Consider the following 22,074-nt stretch of genomic DNA (forward strand, 5'->3'; position numbering starts at 1 on the left):
TATGTCCTTTGCATGTATCTTACTGAGAGAAAACAGACACCTTTCACTGTTCTCGCAGATGCAGCAGATTTATACAACATGGTCATCAACTTAATAAGGTGCAGATTCAGATTAGCTATTTCAGATGGGCAATTTTGGCTTAGAAAGTATATATCAGACCCTGGCAAGAGGACTAAGCTTCATTAGGTTCCGTGTTTTTCCAAAAGGTGGTACTTAAGTAAGGAAGGATAAAGAAACAAAGGGAATGTCAAATGTACATGAAACCTACATTGAACTTCCCTTCAGGAAATCATGCCACATCTCTTTCTTTCCAGAAGCCTTGCCAAACACCAGCCTCTAGTCTAGTCTTAACAGGACCTCCAACATCACTCCTATTGGAGCTTAGCAATGGCATGGCCATGAAAACAATGTTGAAGCAGAGGAAGTACAAACAGGGACAACATTTGCCCTACATGCTGCCATTGAAGGAATGCAACATGTTGCTCCTGATTTCTTGATTTATATCTATATCCAATCATCATGACATGTGACATGCATAAGTATGAGCATAGAAAATAATTTTGCTTCCTACCAAATCTGGAGATTCTCAGGGGCCCGTCCTATGTCAGCTTATAGCTGATAGTCAGCACATGCTTGTGAACATGGGAATGAGGGCTTTAATTCCCCCAGTCTCTAGAGGTCAGGAACATAGTCTCCTACTTCCTGCACTAACCAGAATCTTTCCTACAAGCTTTTTCAGAAAGCTACTGTATAGAAAAAAATGCATTTAAAATCTGGTAAACCTTCATTCTTCTCACAGTGATTGTGAGAGGTGCCAAGAAATTGTGCCAAGTTCAAACTAAATCAGATACTAATTTTTGACACTTAACGTAGGACAAAAAATTGTAACTTAATAAATGTATTGATTGGAAAAATTATTTTAAAATTATAAAATGAAGCTTACCATGCTCTCATAGGCAAGCTTTTAACTACTGGGCTAGAACAATCACTTGCATATTTTCTCAATTCTCGTCTTTCAACAAGATCTGGTTCTGTATTTCCACAGACCAAACTGAGGTGACCCACTGAGCCCGTACAGGTATTTCAGCAGAAGGTTCTACAGAAGTCTGACAGGTTAGGTTGTTGACATGCATGTTTTTTAGTAAAGATTTCATTTACCTTATATATTCTGGAATACGAATTTTAGCGGAATCTGTAAGAAATTTGATCTGACAATCTTTTACCTGAGAGTATTTCACATAAATGATTGTTTGTGATGTTTGCTGTTTTCACAATAAATTGATGTTTTTGAATGAAATAATATCTACATTTTTCTATACAAATGTTAAACCACACAAACCGTTAAGGACTGGTGATTTGCTTTTTCTCCCCTCTAAGATTTTCTGAAACAACTAAAGTTCGTTTAGGTAACTGGATGTATTGAAGCAGAAATTGATAATTAACCATCTTTCAGCTTAAAAAATAATTATAAAGTCAAACATCTAACCCAGATAATTACTATACCTGACATCTTCCTTTGAGTTCTTCACCTTCTTATATACTGTGGTATAAAACATCTTATCTGTATCTCCAGATGACAGATTTTTAAAAAAATATAATAATTTTTTAAAGTAATATAAAAAATAATACCCCTTTTTTCCTCCTCTGAAAAGATCATCTACATCTTCCTAGAAATCCATTCTAAAGATGTTAAGTAATTTCATTGGATCAACATTGATCATATCGCTTTCATTTTCCCTTCAAGGTAAATCCAACCTTCTAACAGCAGCTATAGAAGAGTACAGTAGGAAATATTTCTTTATTACTTTGGTGGCTTTACCTCTGTAAAACTCCAAACATGTTTTCATAAGGATTGTTGAGAATACTTCACTCTTGCAAATTAGTTTAAAGGGAATCTTAGTCATATGACAGCTATCATGTCTGCTCATGATAGCAAGTAGAAACTACTATCATTACTTCAGCAGAAACATTAGCAATTGTCAAAGTTTTTAAAGGCCTTTCTTTTAAAGGCCCTTTGTTTTTGTAATCTATCCCTATTAATGTATATTCATGAAAAGTCAAAGCAGCTGTTAATAATGGTATGTTTCCAACACATGTAGTTCTGGTTATAGTACAGTACTAGTATATAATTAGCATCTCCACCGTAGTTTCAATCCAATGAATAGAGGTAGAAATAATAGAAATGCCATCACTCTTCCTCAGCATGAATCTTCAACATGTCTTCAACATGAATATTAAAAAATCTTATCAATATATTTTAAAGCTACCACTTATACCAATGTATTTCAAAGCGGTCTTTGGTACTTAGTCTTCCTGAGTTCTGTTGCCTGTGCCTGTAAGATTTCATTTCACTGGACAGGACTATCTGCATCACAGTCTCTTATTAATCTGACCATAAAGCCATTTCTTTGGCAAAACAATTCATTATCCATTTAGAAGTAGAGACAGAGAGAAAGTAATACAAGTAATTTTTGTTTTCATTTATTTCTGTCAGCCAGGTCATATCCTTCCTTTCATAAAATTAAAGACCTCCAAGGCAGACAATTCCAAAGTTATACAGCTAAGACATTAAATTTGAGATATCAAAAAGTACCACTTTTGTGCATTCAGATATGTAAGTGATGACAGAATAATACCAGAACTAAAATAATTCTATCTGGAAAAGAATTGAAGCAGTTTGTATGAGCCAGAAAGGAGATGCTAATTACAAGGCTGTCCAAGCACTCTGTAATCAAAGGAGGTAAGGAAAAAATCTTACATTTTTTTTCTTTCAGGAAGAAAAATTACATCAACCTAAACAGACTGTTAAAACATGGAAATCCTTGTCAGACTGAAGTTATCTATATTGGAGAATTAAGTACTATAAAAGTAATGGAATACAGGCAAAAATTAGAGAAATTTGTTATTTGAACACCATTTTATTTTTCCCATCTATTTCTTCTGTTATAAAAGCAAATAAAATCTGGTGTGAAAGCAAGGCTTTTATTTGTCTCTCTTTTACTCTGCTTACAGACAAACGGCAAAAAAGAAATCAAAATTCAATAAAAAGTTTCCTGCTGCAAAATTGACAAAATATTTGCTTTGAAATAAATAAACCACTTTTCTACCAGCCATTCACTTGGATGTCTGTAACTGACAGTACTGCCTCCAGTCACTATTTGAATCAGAGATCAAAACTGATAGCAACAGATTCTTCCATTTTTATCCAAAGACAAAACCCTTCTGTTGAAAATTATCATTAGAAATCAGAAAATTCTTTAAGTGAAACAGATTAAGTGTTGCATAAAACACTTCAGTACTTCTAGTATATGGATCAAACCTGCTCTTTAGCTGCATCCATATCTCTGGCTTGGGTGATGGGATCTTTAAATTAGTGGTGCACTTTAAGTGCCCTTTTATATAAATTAATACTATTATTGTGTCCCCCTCACTCTGCAAAGCACTGATAGTTAGTCCCATGCTAATGAAATGTAAACTTTTCCTGACATTTTATCTTTTTCTATTTTTATTCAGTCAGATTGCCTCCCCAAACTATAGAAAGACCTTTCACAAGAGAGTCTCATGTAATTCCATGGCATGTGAGACATTCCTTTTTTGAAGAGGAAAACAGCTGACAGAGCATGTTGTAGCACAAAAGGAGTAAGTTAAAATGCCAAAAAATATTTCCAGGGAAAGGGAAGTCAAAATATAGTGATATATATCCTGTCACTTAAAGGCCACAACCATCTTGTTCTAGTTCTGATAAAGGCAATTACAAACTTAAGAACTATACTCCCATCCCATTATCTCTTAACACACAGAGAGTGTTTAAATATTTTTTTAGCTAGAAATCCATGCATTGTTTAGCATGTGGCTCTCTTCTTATACCAACTTTCCACTTGTAAGCAAAGCTACCGATGCATTTGGTGATTACTTCTGATGCTGAAAGAAGGAATGTTAAAACAAACAGGAGCGACAGAAAATCTCTGAGAGGTGTTATTTAAAGGATACTTACTGCTGTTTGGATTGTCACCTATAATATGATGTCGGCCACTCCAGTACCAAAGCAGCAATGTAGCATCACGAGACCCGGACACGATGTAGCAATCACCCCCGATGTAGGACTCCGACCTGGCCAGGCAAGTCACGACGTCCCAGTGGCCAAACACAATCTGAGTTAATTTTCCTGGTGGGAATGCAAAGTCATACAAATTCAGTTTTCTAAGGTACTTGCAGCATTTAGAAATCATTAACTACATAATTAATATTCAGTTCAAATGTAACTTTGGTCTCATGTCCCGTAATTAAGGTTCACTAAATGCTACAAGATTAAAAAAATCACAAAGATTAAACTTTTTTTACCACCTTTTTTTCCATTCTTATTGAAGGCTGTTCTCTGTGTTAATCCATAGTCTAACCCTTATCTCTAAAGATCAAGGCAGTGCTGCAGTCACTGAATATTAAGTGGAGTTACGGCTCCATCAGCATTTAAGCCATGGCATTAGAACAGTATTTATGAATTTCATGAGTGATATGCATAAGACTGCACATGAACTTTTCCATAATTGTGCTATAATTATGTTAAAAATGTGTATTTGTTCTATGTTAGTGTCAAACTAAAGTTTACTATGATTATCACTTCCTCCTTTCTATTATTACAATTAGTTTTTAGCAATATACTGAGTAATATTAGGCTAAGTAATCAGACAAAGCAACAAAATACTGGTTCCTGTAGCAAGATATTCAACTTAATTCCTTACTACTTGAAATAAATAGAGCTAGAAATAATAGATCCATGAAATATTGCAACAAAAATCTTGGTTGATCCTTTTGATATGATAAATTTCCTGAAAATAACTATGGTGTTCAAAAGTTATTATTAATAAATCTGCATTCCATTTCCTTTTGCATCCTTTATCTCCCATTAAAAAAAAAATCTTAAATTTATCATGCTGAAACAATAATGAAGGATTTTACAAACTGACATTTATCATTTATTGACATGTAAGCACAAGTAATAGAAACGGTACTATTGAGACAAGTCTTTGTTCACTTTGTGACCCAGGAAGAGCCAGAGAGCTGTATATGAGGTCACCTGTTTCTGTGGAATAAACTCGAAAGCTCTTGTCCCAGAAACCACAGATAAGAATGTAGCGATTATCTGCCGTGACCACGAAGCAATGCGCATTGATCTGGATGCTCTGATCCACAAGGTCTGTGATCTGACGTTTGTTCACACCAGAGTTATTGGCTGTAACGAAATGCAAAACACATTTTACATGTAAGCCATTCCAACACCCTCCTGTCATCCATTTACAGGAGAAAATGAATACATTTAACTTTCAATGAACTGTGAATTTGTTGTTGAGTAAGCATTTTGAATATGAACATTTAGAGCTGTCTATATGGGTGTCAGAAATACAAAATTATTTGAATAAGAGATAAGATTTTACAGGAGATGACAATTTCTTATAAGCTGCCTGATGTACTGCATAATATGTAGTAATAATTTTAGTGTTCTGCAGAAGTAGTCCTCCAAACCAATCTGAACCAGGAAAAGTGGCAGAATTTAATATAAAATATGAAATCAATATTAACTATACTGCAGAGAGCCAATTCTTGCTGGCTTGGATCTCTTCTACAGAAAACAGCTTGTATTCTGTGGCCTTGACAACCCCACACCTCCAGATACTTAACCAGATTAAAGACATAAGGACTCAACCAAAGAAGAAGGGGAGACCTCATTGTGGTCTTCAGCATCCTCATGACGGGAAGCAGAGGAGCAGGTACTGATCTCTTTACTCTTGTGACCAGGGACAGGACTCAAGGAAAAGGCATGAAGCTGAGTTAGGGGATGTTTGGATTGGATATCAGGAAAATGGTTGTTTACCCAGAGGTTGGGCACTGGAACAGGCTGCTCGGGGAAGTGGTCACAGCATCAGCCTGACAGAGTCCAAGTTAATATACACACAATAGCTAATTGCCCTCAGGCACATGGTGTGACTCTTAGGGAAGGTCCTGCACAGGACCAGGAGTTGGACTTGATGCTCCTGATGGGTCTCTTCCAACTCAGCATATTTTATGATTCCACAAATTTATTCAAACCTAATGTGATTTTCCAGTCCAGGGAAACTAAGTCTTATCATCTGTTCCTCAAGCAGGGACCCAGGCCATGGATGGTACTTTAAAAAGAGCCAATGACACATAGAAACTCCCTCGGACAGAGGGAAAAGAGGAGTTTCATTCAAGTTTTAGTTCATGCAAAATCCCACCAACCCAGCTTCCAAACGGAGTTGTTTAGAAGTATATTAACGACTGGGAGTCCCCAGAAAATGTGATTTGTCCTACCAGTGACATAACTGACAAGACATGGCACCACCATAAAAGTGTGTCCCATCTCAATATTAACTTTCTGAAAGTTGAGTATTGTAATTTAAGTTAATTTCATCCACTCCTTCCAGTCTCACTGGAGAAAGAAGACATTTTTTCACATGACAAGTCATCTCACACTGTAATAGCTGTTTAAGTGCTAGACAACTCCAGAGGAGAGTTTGTCTTTCTACAGTAGTTATGGAGGGAATCTTGACAACGAACTTTAGCCAGAGTTAGGGAGGTAAAAATCACTATGAGAAATATGTTTCTCCTAACATAAGAACACAACTTAATGCAGATAATAATCTGATTTTTCCCTAGTTTTTGCTATTCTACTTAAACTGCTCACAACTTTATGAAATAAGAGATTCAGCCAACCCACCACCCCCACACACTCCATTCTATTTAAAAATTGCTTGTGGAAGTTAATATCATGTTTACATACATTCTAAGAACACATATTTAAATTACCAGACCCTCTATGTTCACCAGCTGAAAGGTAATGAATAGCAAATTACTCAAATTTCCAAAACAGATGGGTGCAATAGTTGTGCTTTAGCTAGTGAGAGAAAAAACTAAAGAGAAAACCACTGTCATTATATGAGAGCAAATGAAGCACATAGAACGTGAAAGCTAACTCTCCTGATGTACTTCTTTGTTAATCTTTTGAACATGAATATTGACATAGAGAAAAAAGGAACTTTATATTTGGCTATGTTTAAAAATGTACTTTTTTCTCAACAATGCTGCATACTTGCCCCTAAGAACTTTCCCTATCCCAAATTTCTGTTTCAAATTACTGAACTCCGTCCCCCAGCACAAATAAGTGCAATTAATGAAAATTTATGATCATTAGGAAGTCCTGCAATCAAACAATTTTAGCAGATGCTATTTCTCAAATAATTCACTTTCTCAAAAATTCTGGATTTTAAAAAATACTATCAATTTATAGAGAAGTGTTTTCATTATTAAATTAGTATTGTCAACTAAATCCAAATCATGAAGTGAATGAAAATAAATGGATTTGCATCTGCACTGATAAACATAGTGCTGGCTGGAGAAAAAAAAAAGCAGCTAACTCCACAGGACCCTTATGCTTTATTTTACTAATGTGACTTGATAAGAGAACAGAATTATAGATATGGGCTGACAATGTAACTGACTTAATTGGTTTCTTAAATACCAGTTGCTGGTGATGTTAATAACAAATAGCACTCATGTAATTCATTCAGCATCAATAGCTAATGCTTTTAGTTCTCCAGGACTGACAAGAATAAAAATTTTCCTATTTTCTGTGTTAAACGAACCATAATATACAAATACAGCTTAATCAATAATTCCTGAAATTGCCAATTTCAAATATATTGCTACATTTTCATCTTGACATACCAATCAATGGATCCATTTCAATTGGAAGATGATGGGCTTGATCCAAAGAATATCCTGGGGCTCCCCGAAGGCCTACACAGGAGAGGAAGGTTAAAGCACATAGAAACCTTTTGACATGACTTTTCTTTAAAGGTTTAAAAATTTATTATTGGATTATTATATATTTTTAGAAAGTAACTTTTTACTATTTGCTTTATTAATATTTTAAGATTTCTTCCTCTGTGCTACACAAATATGCATTTGTTAATTCTTCCTTTATGTAAAAGTAATTATAAATGTAGAAGCATCAACTTCATCACAACTTTTGCAGCCACACACATTCATTAAATAACTCATTTAAAATAGCATGAGACTTTTTTTTTTACTTTTGATCAGAGATCTTAGCACAGAAAACAAAGTTAATTAGATTAAACATTGTTATGAGTTTCTTACATATGGAAACTTGTATATGACAGAAACTTGGACCTTTTCATGGATTTATCTAACATTTTTAGATGTAAAACTGTAAGCTACAGTATATATGCCACAATTATTGCTGTTAATTCTATTCTGAGCAGTCCTTAAGATGTTCAAATGTGCATCAGGGGCTGAAAATTTAGTGTTATCTGCTCTCATGCAGAGATAGCATTGCTTTGGCTCTTCTGAGCACCTTCCCTGCTATATAAATCAAATAGTCACTCCTGAAAACACAGTTTTTGCCACAAACTGCCACATTACACAAGAATACCGTCAATAATAGGACATACAGATTTCTGAAGAAGAAAGTCCATTTTCTACTACTGCAATAGACAGCTGGAAGAGGCAAAAGTAAAGCTAGCTCTGCCATTTTCAGAAAGGCACTGCTCTGAGAACTTCTCCTTCCCTTCTTTCTGTCTCTTCTTTCAAAACCCAAGCAGTCTGGGACAGATCTTTACTGGTATTAACTTACATTCATTCACTTCTATTATGAGGTGTCTATGTAAATGCCTCCTGCTGTTTATTAATTCCAAAGCTCTACATACATTTGACAACAAGCAGTCTGTGCATACATTTCTGTATATAAACCTATCCTTTATACTAGACTTACGCTTTGTTAAAATAATATTATGGCAACAGTAGGAAATCGATGCCCTGTCCTGGATTAGCGTCCTGCAAAATAAGCAAGATTGCCAAGCAGGATGTAAAAGTTAAGAAAATCATTACTATGAGGTTTGATACTCAAAACAGTTTCATTTTTCTCTCTTTCTATTATAATATATTTAGAAAGTCTCCCTTACTTTTTTTTTTTTTTTTTGCAATTTAGACCAGAGGTTTACAGATGGTGTAAAATTTAATTTATGCCTTGAATTCTGAATGTTTGCAACCTCACTTATGTTTTACAAGGGTATAGAGGAAAATTTAAGACCTTACTCTCATAGGCATCATGAGGACCAATAATGCTTCAGCTAAACTAGAGGACTTCAAATGACAGTTTTTAAGGAAATCCTTGAACTCCTGCATACTGTAATATTAATGAGATTAATTCCTTCACAGTAAAGTATGGTTGGAATTTTGGGTTCAATTTGTCAATTAACTTTGACAATTTGGATGAGAAAGGGCTACTCCAGAACTAAATAAGCTTCCTCAAATGGAAGAGACATGAATGATGATGGATATAGAGTATTTGGACAGAATCCCTGAAAATTGAGGGAAAATAATTAGGAATTAGCCAATTGATGTTAGTCAAAAGTGTATTAGAACAACACAGGACAGTTTCTGCACCTCTGAATCATTCCTGACATTGGAACCTTCCATTGAGGACATTGTCACAAAATACTTTAAAAATGTTGTAGGGTTTTTTCCCCTCTAGATTTTAACCTTTTTAAAAAAAAATAGGAAAAAAATGTTTTTTAGATGTAATGAAGTTGCACCTGATGGAGTATTAGAAATGTTTCCAGGTATTGCAGCATAAGGGCTATCACTGCAGGAAACCACCTGAGAAAATTAAGCCTGTTTGTTCCCTGATGTACCTCATGGCCCCACCACCTATTTAGTGATGCCTGGAACAGCTTTAGCACCTGCATGCCCAGATGATATGGACATGTCAGTCTTAATGGCAATATGGAGAGGTCAGCCAAGGGGCTGGAAGAGCATTTTGGGATGGCCCTGTTGGATGGGCTTTTGTGAGAGAATGTCCAGCTGTTTAGGCTTGCTAAACTGGATAATCCAAGAGAGACCCAGGGGAAGGTTTATGACAAGATCCTGAAATCTCTCTCAAGCAGCAGATAGGGATGTATCCTCTCCAGCATGCCAGTATGTATTCCTGAAACCTGGGACATACTAATATTTGCTGTGTCGAGATGCAGCACCAGTCTCCTGAAAAGCATTATGTCAAAGACTGATCCTGAAGTAACCACAAATCGATTGGCTGCCATGGTGATGTGCTGCTGTTAAGGAGAATGTTTCTAGGAATGACACCAGAGAAAACAGAAGCTGTGATTATTTCACAAGAACCAGACAAAACAGTAAATTTTGGTGTGCAGGCAGGCGAGTGAGCTAAATTGCACTCAGAATTAAAGCTGCATTGTTAAGGTCTTCAAATTTGCATGAAATGTGCCTGCGAGGACCTACCTACTGTGTTGTGCCACCGATTGACTGCAAACAGCCTGCTGCAAGTGACGGTCACCACGGCAGGGATGGTCAGGTGGGGCAGCGTGTTGGCTGCCACGTGTGTGACAGGGGAGTTTGATGGGAACTTCAGCACCATGATGACATCCTGCTGCATCTGATCTTTAAACATGAGGGGGCTCTGTGGAAGGAAACACTGTTGAGTAGAAAGGAGAAGAGAGCAGAAGAAAACAGAAGGGATAACACAATTAGTGAGGAGGTCTGAGGGAAAACAAGGTTAAAAAAGAGCAGGCAAGCATGTGCACATACAGGGAAAACAACACTACCTGTGCATCTACTCTAGTGATGGAGGAGAGCAAGATCACAAGCTATGATTGGAACATTACACGAGGATAAATAGAGAATAGGTATGGTAAGGGTTATCATTATAGGGTACAAAATTATCATTAGCATTAATTAGCATACAGTAAAATGTAAAATTATTCAGTAGTTAATATTCATAAAATAGATATGTCTTAATGAGTTAATCAATTAATACATAGTAAATATTAATTTTCTAAACTACAACAGTTGAAAAAAGAAATTTTAAGAGTGACTCAAAAACATAGACATTTTTCTTAATGAATTCCTTATATGAAATACAGCACTTCCAAACATAGACAATTTAATTCTATGTAAAGCGTATTCTTATTAGGGAGACTATAACCTAATAAGTTTATAATAACCCAAACCTGTTTCATGATTCTACAAATGACACAATTGTTTGTACATGGACAAGAATTATTATTGAGTACTGGTTTTAAGGTTTGGGTTTTTTTCAGCCACTGTTAGAACAAAGTGAACTATTTCTAAAAGGTCAAATATTCCTTTCTGCTTATCACCTTGAATTATTAAAAATATATTATCCATCTCTTAAGAATGCAAAATAAATATTACCTAAGTTTGACTTGTACACACTTAAAAATATACAACAACCACTTCCAATCAATTTTCACTTTCACAATGTACAGCTGGATAGAGAGATTTCCTTTATATATAGATAAAATGATTGAAACTACTCCATGTATTACTGTTGATTTACAAAGCTTAAAAAAAATCTAGCTCTAAGCATTTTATCAAAAGGCATTCAGGGGCACGGAAATCTGTCTTGTTCAGTCTGGCTATTTCATACAATTCTTTGCAAGCAGCATAGAGAATAATGTGATGGAAATGAATTTTGGAGTTTGAATTGAAACTCAAACTATACATTTCATTCTCCTGGGGGAATAGACAGGAGGATTCCAGCACGATTTGAACTCCAATACTTCATTTTTGTCAAGCAGACATTGCTCATAAATCAGCCCCTAACAATGCATCGTTTAAAACAAAACATTCTCACTCTAAGGAAAGCCTGCAGTCATTCCCTCCACTTGCAGAAACAAGAATGCAAATGTGTATTTATCAAGTTTAGATGTCTTAAGATGAGGCTTTCTTTATCCACATTGGTAAGGAAAATCCAGGACTATGTGAAGATAAAGCCAGCCACACCTCCACCTTGCTCTGCTAGAGCCCTATGATTTGTTGCTACACGAAGCAAGTATGGCTGCACGGGCAATGGGGGCCATTAAAAATGTTGCTTTAGCGAGTACTTTATGACCTACAAGGGATCCTAAGGTTCAAAGGGAATGCATTCCCAGCCAGCAGTCATGTCTCACCAGGTGCATGGCAGAGCTCCGAGGTGGATGGGGCTCAATGAGCAACTGCGATGGCGTCTGTCCAAAGTTCTGTATCTGCGCCTCCATGGCCTGCGGGCAAAGGAGAGGGACTGTCAGGAGCAATATGCGTCAAGGAGAGAGGTCAACACACTGTGTGACAATGCAGGCATATCCCAAGTCAGCCATGAAAAAAGTCCAGAAAATTCACCCGGTGCTCTCCTCCCAGGCTGCAGACTCATCCAAGTGTTAGTATTTTGTAGACAAGCTTTGCTTCTCCTTTCAAGCATGCTTCAGTTAACCAACTAACCATTCTCATCTCCAGTAACTGGAGTTGTATGTGAAAATGTTAACCTGTGAGGACATGCAGTTCAGGTCTTGAGAGAGCTTTTGGATTGGTTTTTTTTTTGCACAGTAAAGAACATATATACCTTAATAAAGTCCTTTGTAAGGAGGAAAGTATGAGGATCTCTAATAAAATAAGCCTCTGGAATCTTAAATGGGGGGAAAGGAAAGAAAACTGAGAAATAAAATTTACATGTGAAATATAATAAAAATAAATAAGTACTATTTCAACAACATTACTAGGTGAAAACAAAAAAAAAATACCAGAAACAAATCTTGTCAGGCACATTAAGACTAATGTAGAAATCTTTCCAATTTGCATACATTCACTGAATATTTATTTCATCCTTAATTTTATTGTATTTTTTCATGGGCTTTCAGGCTTCATGAGTTAGAAGTGAAAACTTTGCAATTTAAATGCTTTTTTTCAGACAAGTCTAATTTCAGAATAAATCTTGACTAATTCTCTAGGTAATAGAATACAACACATATACTGAAATGCTTCTGCTACTCAAGCAGTTAATTCAAACAAAAATATATCTAAAACATATTCTTAAAAACTTTGGGAAAAGACTGCTGCTTGTAGAAACAATACTGTTAGAGAATACTCCTTATTTTTCAGACAGGTATTATTTTATTTGACCTTGTAAAATTGAGAATAAAGCGTTCATAGAAAACTAAACTGTCAGATTTTGAAATGCACAGTGCATTATGTACCTATATATATACTGTAGCCTGAACTACTGACCCTTAATATTTTTCTTGTGAGCTTTATGAATTTTTCATTGGCTACACAGAAGTAACACGAAAACTCACTAGAAACATTACTAAATTGGTAAATTTTGTTATTTCTTTCAGACATAGAACAGTAAGAAGCACCATAAATACTTCAGGATACAGAAGAATCCTTTTAATGTACATGTTTTGTCATTCCTACAAGCCAATCTGTGCTTTCCTCCACTTCGCAGCATAGATGTAAGAACAGATGTCAGAGAGAGATTTCCTAACAGGTCACTGATGTCCACCACTCTTAATGCCCTAGACTGACAGGCATATAATGGAATACCACAAACAAGCATTTGCTGAAAAAGAAACTTAATGCAAAGTCCAGTCAAGCAGCTGAAGGACGTTCAGTGGATTGTAGCCCCAGCACATTTGATGCTGTAATTATACTGGTACAGGTGATTTCTTGTTTGTTGACTAATTCAGAGTGAACTTCAGCCTCCAAGGCACAGACTGTTTCTTGGGAACTTGTGAGCAGCTCAGGTTTTATTAACATCATTTAATGATGAATTAATTTAAAATCACAGATGACTTTTATACAAAACCAACACATGTGTGTGGGCATATGTGTATATATGTGTATATATCCATACAGCAGCTATCTATATGTACCATACGAGCAGTATCTCTACACAATGTGTAAACACCTTCACCCATGCTAACATTTTTTATATAGGAATACAAAATTCACTTCAAGTCACATGAAGATGGTATTTTCTATTGCATTCAGTACTTCACAACTGATTTGCCAGGTGAGAAGAAGGGAAAGGAATTATACCTGTTTGTGAATTTCATTTTCAAAATTACAAATGCTAACAATATCAGTATATATCAGTGTAATATATATTCCCACACATGTCTGTTGATATTTTCAGAAAAGTAATTTCCATTTTTCGGGTTTTTTTTCAAATAATTATCAAGGTTAATTTAATTCTAATTTCTGAAAGAATTCTGTGTTGAAATAAGAGTGTGAATTGTATTTGGCAGCAATAATGAAAAAAACCCTGATCTTCCTCTCCTACCCCATATAGCGATCCCTTAAATGATACTTATGTTCTCTCACAGGAGCACTGAAATGAATTATTAATTTTTTTTTTCAATGCAATCCAGTTGTAATTTACACATTTACTTTCATGTTGTCCTGTCTTGGCAAATTCTGATTGTTTGTAAATTCTGCACAAATAAATTTTGCTGGCTTTCCCTCTCAGTTCAAGTAGATTAATGGAGGCAATAGAGGAGCAGAAAGAGAAACAGAATACAATAACAAACTCAGATGAATTTTTCAGATTATGAGGAATGGACACTCAAAATGTAACGATCAAAAGCAGCTGTTATTTTACAGCTGAAGATGTGCCGGTAAACACTCACATACTCTACACTCCCATAATTTAAAAAAAAAATTAAGTTAATTTCAAGTCCTTTTGTAACAAGAACCAATGCAGAAACAAGAGCTTGATATTCAGGGAATATTGAATATTTTTTCTGGATTCCATTTACAAGACAACCACCTGTCCCACACCCCATGGATAGTAATATTATCCTTTTCAGTCAAAATTCCATTTGTAAAACTGTCACCTCTTAGAGGCACTAAAGAGACTGAACAATGTTTATTAAATAATACCTGTAACTTTCAGCTACTGCACTGAGACTATAGTCTGCACAGCACCACTTCTGTGCACAGCTACCACTGGTATTGCTCTCTGGAGCTCACAATTCTCACAAAGGACAGAAAAACCTCATCAAAACTTAACACAGAAGATAAACATAAGTGCAAAGAGATAAAGTGTCTGGCCCAAGGGTATAACTAATGCTGCCTCCTATCAGATAACTTGACACAAAATGAAAAGCAGGTACAAAACAGATCTGTGAATAATAATGTAATACATTGATTTGTTTACAAGAGAAGTCTGGCTGTATCTAAATCTAATCTGAAAACTGGTAAGTGTACACCATCGTTTTCCTTGAGCTGTAAATCATCAAACTTTAGATTTATTTAATGGTATTAAACATTTCATTCTAATTAATCAATTTATTTTCTCCCATCAGATCTTGAGTATTGTTTGCAAAGTGCAACACCACTCCGCGAGACAAACATTCTAGTCAATTTAATACAAATTTTAATAAAATCAAGTTTATTCTCATTTCACCTTCAAATGGCCTTCATGCAGAAACAATATAAGCTTGGAATTCAGTGTCTGCCAGATTTAAAGCTTTCAGAACAGCAAAATGGCAATTATATTAGTTTTCTCTTCCTCAATAAGGTGTTGCAGAAAAGCTATTTAGCGAGCTGATTTGAGATTCCCTACTGTTTTTAATACACATAAAATGAGATTTGTACTCCAGACACTTCAGGGAGTATTTGTTAGGATATGATCACATATTCAGAAAAATAAAATGGCTCTTAGCGTATTATTTGATAATAATTGGCCAGAATGAGGAAAAAAAAAATCTGCAAACTTGCTGGTAATTCCAAGTCTAAAATTAGTCAAATTTCACACTGTAAGCTAATTTATACACTCAAACAAAACACAGCTTCATAGAACTTAATAATGGTCATTTAAAACTAATATAAAAATATCTATTATATATTTGCATACATTTTGGTCAAGAAATAATATATCAGAAAATCAAATCTTATGAATAATACAGTGATCAATATCCTCAATGTATTTTGCTAAAAGACAATAATTTATTTGTTTCAATTTTTATGCTTAAGGGTAGATTGCACATTCACAAGGACATTGGGATGCACCCTGGAGGATGAGGTCTTAGTGTCAGTTTCCCATGGAATTAAGAGTTCAATACATCTGCTTTGCTCGCTATTCAGTCTACTGAAGTATCTGGGTTTATTTCTTAATTCTAATTTAAATAAATACAAGTATGTTTCTAAATAATCCTATTATTTATATATATTATATTATTTATGTCCATTCTAAATAATGCACTCTGTTTCTTTAGGTGTAAGAATTACTTTTAGTGGTCAAAGACAATGTCTCCACCAGGAAGAAGTGAAAAAACAGAAACAGAGATGCATAGTGAAGAGAAGAGAAGAAGAGAAGAGAAAGGAGAGGAGAGGAGAGGAGAGGAGAGGAGAGGAGAGGAGAGGAGAGGAGAGGAGAGGAGAGGAGAGGAGAGGAGAGGAGAGGAGAGGAGAGGAGAGGAGAGGAGAGGAGAGGAGAGGAGAGGAGAGGAGAGGAGAGGAGAGGAGAGGAGAGGAGAGGAGAGGAGAGGAGAGGAGAGGAGAGGAGAGGAGAGGAGAGAAGAGAAGAGAAGAGAAGAGAAGAGAAGAGAAGAGAAGAGAAGAGAAGAGAAGAGAAGAGAAGAGAAGAGAAGAGAAGAGAAGAGAAGAGAAGAGAAGAGAAGAGAAGAGAAGAGAAGAGAAGAGAAGAGAAGAGAAGAGAAGAGAAGAGAAGAGAAGATTATTTTCAGTTAAAAGGGACCCACAGTGATCACCATGATCAATGGTTGACTGCTCATCAAAAGCTAAAGCATGTTGTTAAGGGCACTGTCCAAAAGCCTCTTCAGCACTCACAGGCTCAGGGCACTAACCGTGTCTCGAGGAAACCTCTTCCACTGGCTGATCAATCTCTCAGTAAAGAAATACTTCCTACTGTCCAATCCATATCTGTCCACATGCAGCTTTGAACTATTCACATGTCCTATCACTGTACACCAAGGAGAAGAAGCCATGTTCCTCTTGAGGAAGCCCTGCACAAGTCCACAGCAGGGTTTTCCCACCAGGCTGGCTCCACCGGGGGCTGCAGACCCCAAAAGTGACTGAGCTCTGCCAGCTGCACCCCTGGAACATTCAGCTTCTGTGGCTTGGGAGCCAATTCACACACTCCAAAGCTGCTCTGCAGCTTGAATGAAAGCATGGCAAATAGGGGTGGTTGGCATATTCATTTCAGAAGCACAGTCCTAATCTAAATGCAAATGCTAGAAGTGACTTGTCTGAAACATCACAGAAATCAAGGTGTTTTTTGCTTGCTGACACACATCTGCAAAAAGGGTAAGCCATGAAACAGTTTATTTGTAACATGCTTTTTCTCTAAAAAGGTTCTTTAGAAATGCAGATATTAACAGTCCATTTCATTTTTTAAATCCCCTTTGCTGAGATGCCTGGTGATTTATTTAACACAAGAAACATAAAAGCATGAGCACTTTTACTATAAATCATGAAGGGAAGAAAGAAATTCCTAAAAATCAAACCATGCTGCAGATAGAAAATATTTTATTCTTGTGTGAAGTACTCTTGTTTTATTAATTGACACTGATTACCACAATGATCAGTAAACTTTCTAAATTTTTTATTATTCTCTATGTGTTTTATTACTTTTTTTTTAACATGTTCAGGCTTCTTACTACTCATTCCCACAATCCTAGTGTGTTTTATCCTTCATTACCATATTGAAATTTTTCTCTAATCCATTTTCCCCTGTGCATGGGGACTGAGTCCAATGAAGAGTGAAAATCTGTAGGCATTTGAGAAATATGCACCACAACAATAGTCATACAACACTGCCGTTCCTGAAAGTTTAATTCATTTTTGCATCCAAATAGACACAGGAATTCTTTACGTACTCTTCCTCCTGCACAGCCAGCACACTCAACAGCCCCCAAGCACTGTCCTCTTCACAGCAAATGAGATTGACAGCACTTTGGTGGGTAGCATAAACAGCTTGAAGTGTTTTTGTTTTGTACGAGTGGTGAGAGATATTGCTTTTTTCTTTGCATCTACAGATGTTAAGCAGCACCAATATCTTCAGGATTTTTGGTAAGTTGATTAAGACCATTGAATTCCATTTTATTACTGTATGCTTGCAAGAAAGAAGTGCTGTAGTTTAAACACAAACAATGACTCAACTGCTCTGGAGGCTTCAATACAGTCAGTTATTTAATCAGGATACTCAAGGGACTGAAAGATGGGCACTGAAATGGATTTTCTCCACAGGTCACTACTTTATTAATTTAACGATGGAGAAGGGGCATCCTTAAGCTCGTTCCCCTCACAGGAGGTATCTCACTGGATTTTGTGTGCAATTAAATGGCTCCCTAGCAGAACACCAACAGCTCAAAGCTGACCTTCAGCTTCCCCCCAGAGCTGTCCATCCCTGAACTTCTTCCTCATTCCCCTGTGAAAAGAGACAGTGCTGTGTAAGGAATGAGAATGAGAAAGGTAAGATCCCCCTTCCTCTTTACAGGTACGAATCACATCGGTGATCTTGTTTGTCTCAGGGGGTGCTGCCTATTACCTCTCACATTTACCTCATGAGGGTACTAATTGCAATACCTAGTTTCCTCTCTCTCATCTTTATATCTCCCTCATCCTTGCCCCTGCTACTGCAATATGACTCTCATGAGAAAAAAAAACACATTTTAAACACCCTGCCAGCTTAAGCAAGCATTTGGTTAATAGACTGCAAGTGGGAAATAAATTCAATACATCTCACAAACAAAAACAGAGCAGATGAAGCAAAAATACCATAAAGACAAATATCCTGCAGGCAGGACAGGTTTAGCTAAAACTGTTCCTTACTCTTTCATGCATTCTCTCACTAGTAAAGCTCCCACATGCCTGAGCAGAAATGCTTTCATTCCCCTGAAAATCGTGGAGAACTTCCTTCGGCTGAAAAGCGCTGATATCAAGGAATTAAGTACTCCCCTCCCTTCCTAAGTATACCAGAAGGAAAAGAAAAATACTATAATTTTTCTCATTCTTGTCCCTTCCAATGCTGCCTGGGGCAAAGGAATTTAGCACTAATATAGCAAAGTTATATCAAATATATATATATAACAAAATTACACTAAAACATTAAAAAAAATCTGTTCTATTCTTAAGTAAAAAGATTTGACTCAAAATTCTTCTAACAAGGTCTGTGTTGTTGTTTGGGCTTCTCAGGCCACATTGTTCATTTCATCATATTCTTTTTACAGCTCTGATATTTTTTTTTAAATGTGGGTCTTGCTCCCAGTCCATGACAAACAATTTTCTTCCATTATGTTTGCCTGTATAAAAGTAGAGTTCATGCACTGCAAACCCCAAAATATATCCCAGAACTGAAGAAAGTAATATATTTATTCATAATTTTGTTTACAAACTCATTCAGGATAATTTTGTTTTTTCTCTTTTTTATAGTCTAGCCTAGACTTGAGTATTTCAGCCAGATTGTACCTACAACAATCATTTAGTCCAACTGCCTGACCACTTCAGGGCTGACCAAAAGATAAAAACATTGTTAAGGGCATTGTATAAATGCCTCTTAAACACTGAGAGACTTCAGGCATTGGGCACCTCTCTAGGAAGTCTGTTCCAAACACACAGTCAGCAAAGAAGAGCTTCCTAATGTTGTGTATAGACTTCCCTTAGCACAGCTTTGAACCATTTTCATGTGTCCCTGAAAATCAGAGGGATGAGCTCAGCTTCTCCCTCTCCTCTCCTCTCCCCCTCCTCAGGTAGCTTTAGAGAGTAATGAGGTCATCCACCACATAAAAACCATTGCATTATTCTCATTTCATGCCATTATTGTCTTCAGTTGAACCACTGTACTTCTTATGTTCATGTTGTAGTTGTTTCTGTCCCATATAGATCGGTAATGTTTATTGAAACTCTTGTGTTCATTGATGTCATGCCAAATGACATCATTACTCTGTCATCATTCTTCCAAATCTGTATTAAGTTTGTAAAACAAAATGTTGCTTCCTTTGATCTTTAATTATTCAGTACAAAGATTAAAAAATATTTTACTGTTAAATTAATTTGTAAGAGATATATTAGCATGATTCAATAATTCATCAAATATGTAACTTAATGACATAAATAGTTAAGGTTTTGAAAGCTAGGCAACCAGGAATTTTTATTTTTAGATACTGAAAATTTCCCATAAATCATTTTCCAATGAGCACCTAATGAGCAACCTCAGAAACAAGGATTCCTCTCAATTTGACAAAACAATTTCATCTTTTCCAAAGACATTCATTAATTTCTTTTAAAACAAACAAACAAACAAAAAATTGTTGCTTTTTTTGGATTAGAAATATTTAAGGTGACTATCTGAAAGAATTTCTTATCACCTAAACTCTACCTATATAAGGAAACACTTCCATATCCTCTTCATTATTCAGACACCAACCCTAATTGTCAAAAGATTCAAAAGGCTAAATGGGAAAAAGCTCCACGTGAATTGTTGGCTGAGAGGCCAGTCTAGATGATCTTCCCCATCTGGTGTTTGGGTATATGGAACAAACTTCTGTTTGACATCTTTATTCTGGAATGCAAATTACTAAAATGTACACCTGCAACACGGAATTTCCCTTTTGATACTACTCCTTTGTGTTACTCATTTATAGGATGGTAATCAAAGCATTACAACATACAAAACTGCAGATGTGTTCTAGTTTGTTTTTCCAAACCAAACCAAACCAGATGAATTTCCTCAATGTGACTCCCATGGGATAACTCCTGTTACTAAGTCCTCACTTTTAGGCCTCAGCAAGATCTGACTCTGAACATCATGTTCTAGTCTGCCCAAACTCTTGCCTTCTTCTTGAGTTTGTAGTGCCAGTTTAAAGTTTTATGAAATTCAAGCTCCTCTTGTTACTTACAGTCCTTTAGAAGCTATTCTTGCCTGCATCTTTCTGTCTTCTTTTTTTAAAAAAATCTACCATTACAGTCTTAGCTTTTACATATTTCTTGTCATTCTTACTCAGGAGTCTTTGCTTTTAAGCCAAGTGTTTCCATTATGTCATCCTTTAACTAATTTATTTCTCACTTTTGCATATGAAATACAAGCCAGGATGATGAAATCTTAATTCATATTTTTAGATCTTAGGGATGGTTGTCTGTTGTTTTTTTTTAAACAGAGGAAACTTATGAAAAATGCACTGCTTTTTAAAAGGGCTGCTAGGATTCTAAGTGCACTGCATCCAATAATGAATAGTTATTTACAGGCTTTTCTAAAGCACAGATAAATTTGTTACATTTTCTTGATTAAGAAATAAAAGTCTTCTGAATTTTTAAATACAGGTTCTCACTGGAGCCACTACAGATTTTCAAAGTCTACAAAAGATAAAGTAAGAGAATTAAAAAAAAATAAAAAAAATAAAACTGTCATTATCATCCTTTAGTTGGCAGTCACTAAAATTTACAGGCATTTTAAAGAAATAGAAAACTGCTGCTTCTGTCTGGGATGATACAATTGTTTCCACATGTGAAATTCAGTGTGTGACAGCAAGAAGGACTGAAGTTCCAGCTGTGCCAGGCTAAAAATTGCCAGTAGTACTTTTCAATACACCATCAACTGCATTTAGAAGTCTGCTAAATTTTACAAGTCAAAAGAACGTAAAATGGTCTCAGCTTTTGTTTAGAAATGCCTAACTAGATTATACTATGCAATATCTCAATGAATTCACTAGTTAAAAAATAAGTCCCAAAGGTCAAGACTAAAACATCCCATAAAGTTTTGGGAAGGCCACAAATATAATTTCTCTCCATTAACCATACCAAGAGTTGTCTGTTCCTATGGTAATTCATTCATCTCCATAAGGTTCCCAGTGACTGCCTATCCAACCTCTCTCTTCCTCCTCCTCCTCCACAAAAGCTCCAAATGTCTATTCTGTCCTTTTCATCTCTTTGTTGTTTGTCTTATCCCGCTCCTTCCCTCGAGAAGACAGGAGCTGTGTAAATGCCAACCTTCCCATGCAATTCCATTCCCTCTCCATCCCTCATTATTATTTCTTTTCAGAGAGAGAGGCTGCTCACCCTGACCTGTCCAGTTAAACTCTACGGCACATGCAAGGCTTTATTCTGGACAAAACTTGATATTGTTTTTGGTTCTATTATTTAAAAATAATTTTGAAAAGATCTTAAATTCACACATCACTGATCCATGATCATTTACACTAACCAGAATGCTGACCTGAAAACAGAAAC

General features: G+C 36.0%; 1 protein-coding gene and 2 long non-coding RNA genes across 4 annotated transcripts in view; 2 read left to right on the top strand and 1 right to left on the bottom strand.

Moving 5' to 3' along the window:
- Nucleotides 1–2,909, top strand: part of LOC131590342 (uncharacterized) — a 37,835-nt gene extending 34,926 nt beyond the window's left edge. The window contains exon 3 of the long non-coding RNA XR_009280072.1: nucleotides 2,775–2,909. This is a non-coding gene — a long non-coding RNA (uncharacterized LOC131590342). The remainder of the gene's footprint in view (nucleotides 1–2,774) is intronic.
- The window catches only part of NBEA (neurobeachin), a 461,177-nt gene that overhangs the window by 11,513 nt on the left and 427,590 nt on the right, over nucleotides 1–22,074 (bottom strand). The window contains exons 50-54 of one of the 2 annotated variants that reach the window (XM_058860312.1): nucleotides 12,021–12,110; nucleotides 10,330–10,507; nucleotides 7,741–7,812; nucleotides 5,075–5,230; nucleotides 3,995–4,165 (exon numbers count right to left, since the gene is read on the bottom strand). In XM_058860312.1, coding sequence (XP_058716295.1) covers nucleotides 3,995–4,165; nucleotides 5,075–5,230; nucleotides 7,741–7,812; nucleotides 10,330–10,507; nucleotides 12,021–12,110 — 667 coding nt within the window. Of the gene's footprint in view, nucleotides 1–3,994; nucleotides 4,166–5,074; nucleotides 5,231–7,740; nucleotides 7,813–10,329; nucleotides 10,523–12,020; nucleotides 12,111–22,074 lie in introns of both variants that reach the window. The other variant, XM_058860303.1, reaches the window with a different exon arrangement.
- LOC131590345 (uncharacterized) lies at nucleotides 17,030–18,271 on the top strand. Its single transcript, XR_009280074.1, has 3 exons — nucleotides 17,030–17,154; nucleotides 17,886–17,919; nucleotides 18,097–18,271. It is a non-coding gene; the product is annotated as an uncharacterized LOC131590345 (long non-coding RNA).

The sequence above is a fragment of the Poecile atricapillus genome, chromosome 1, assembly GCF_030490865.1.
Source record: "Poecile atricapillus isolate bPoeAtr1 chromosome 1, bPoeAtr1.hap1, whole genome shotgun sequence".
Classification (NCBI taxonomy): Eukaryota; Metazoa; Chordata; class Aves; order Passeriformes; family Paridae; genus Poecile; species Poecile atricapillus.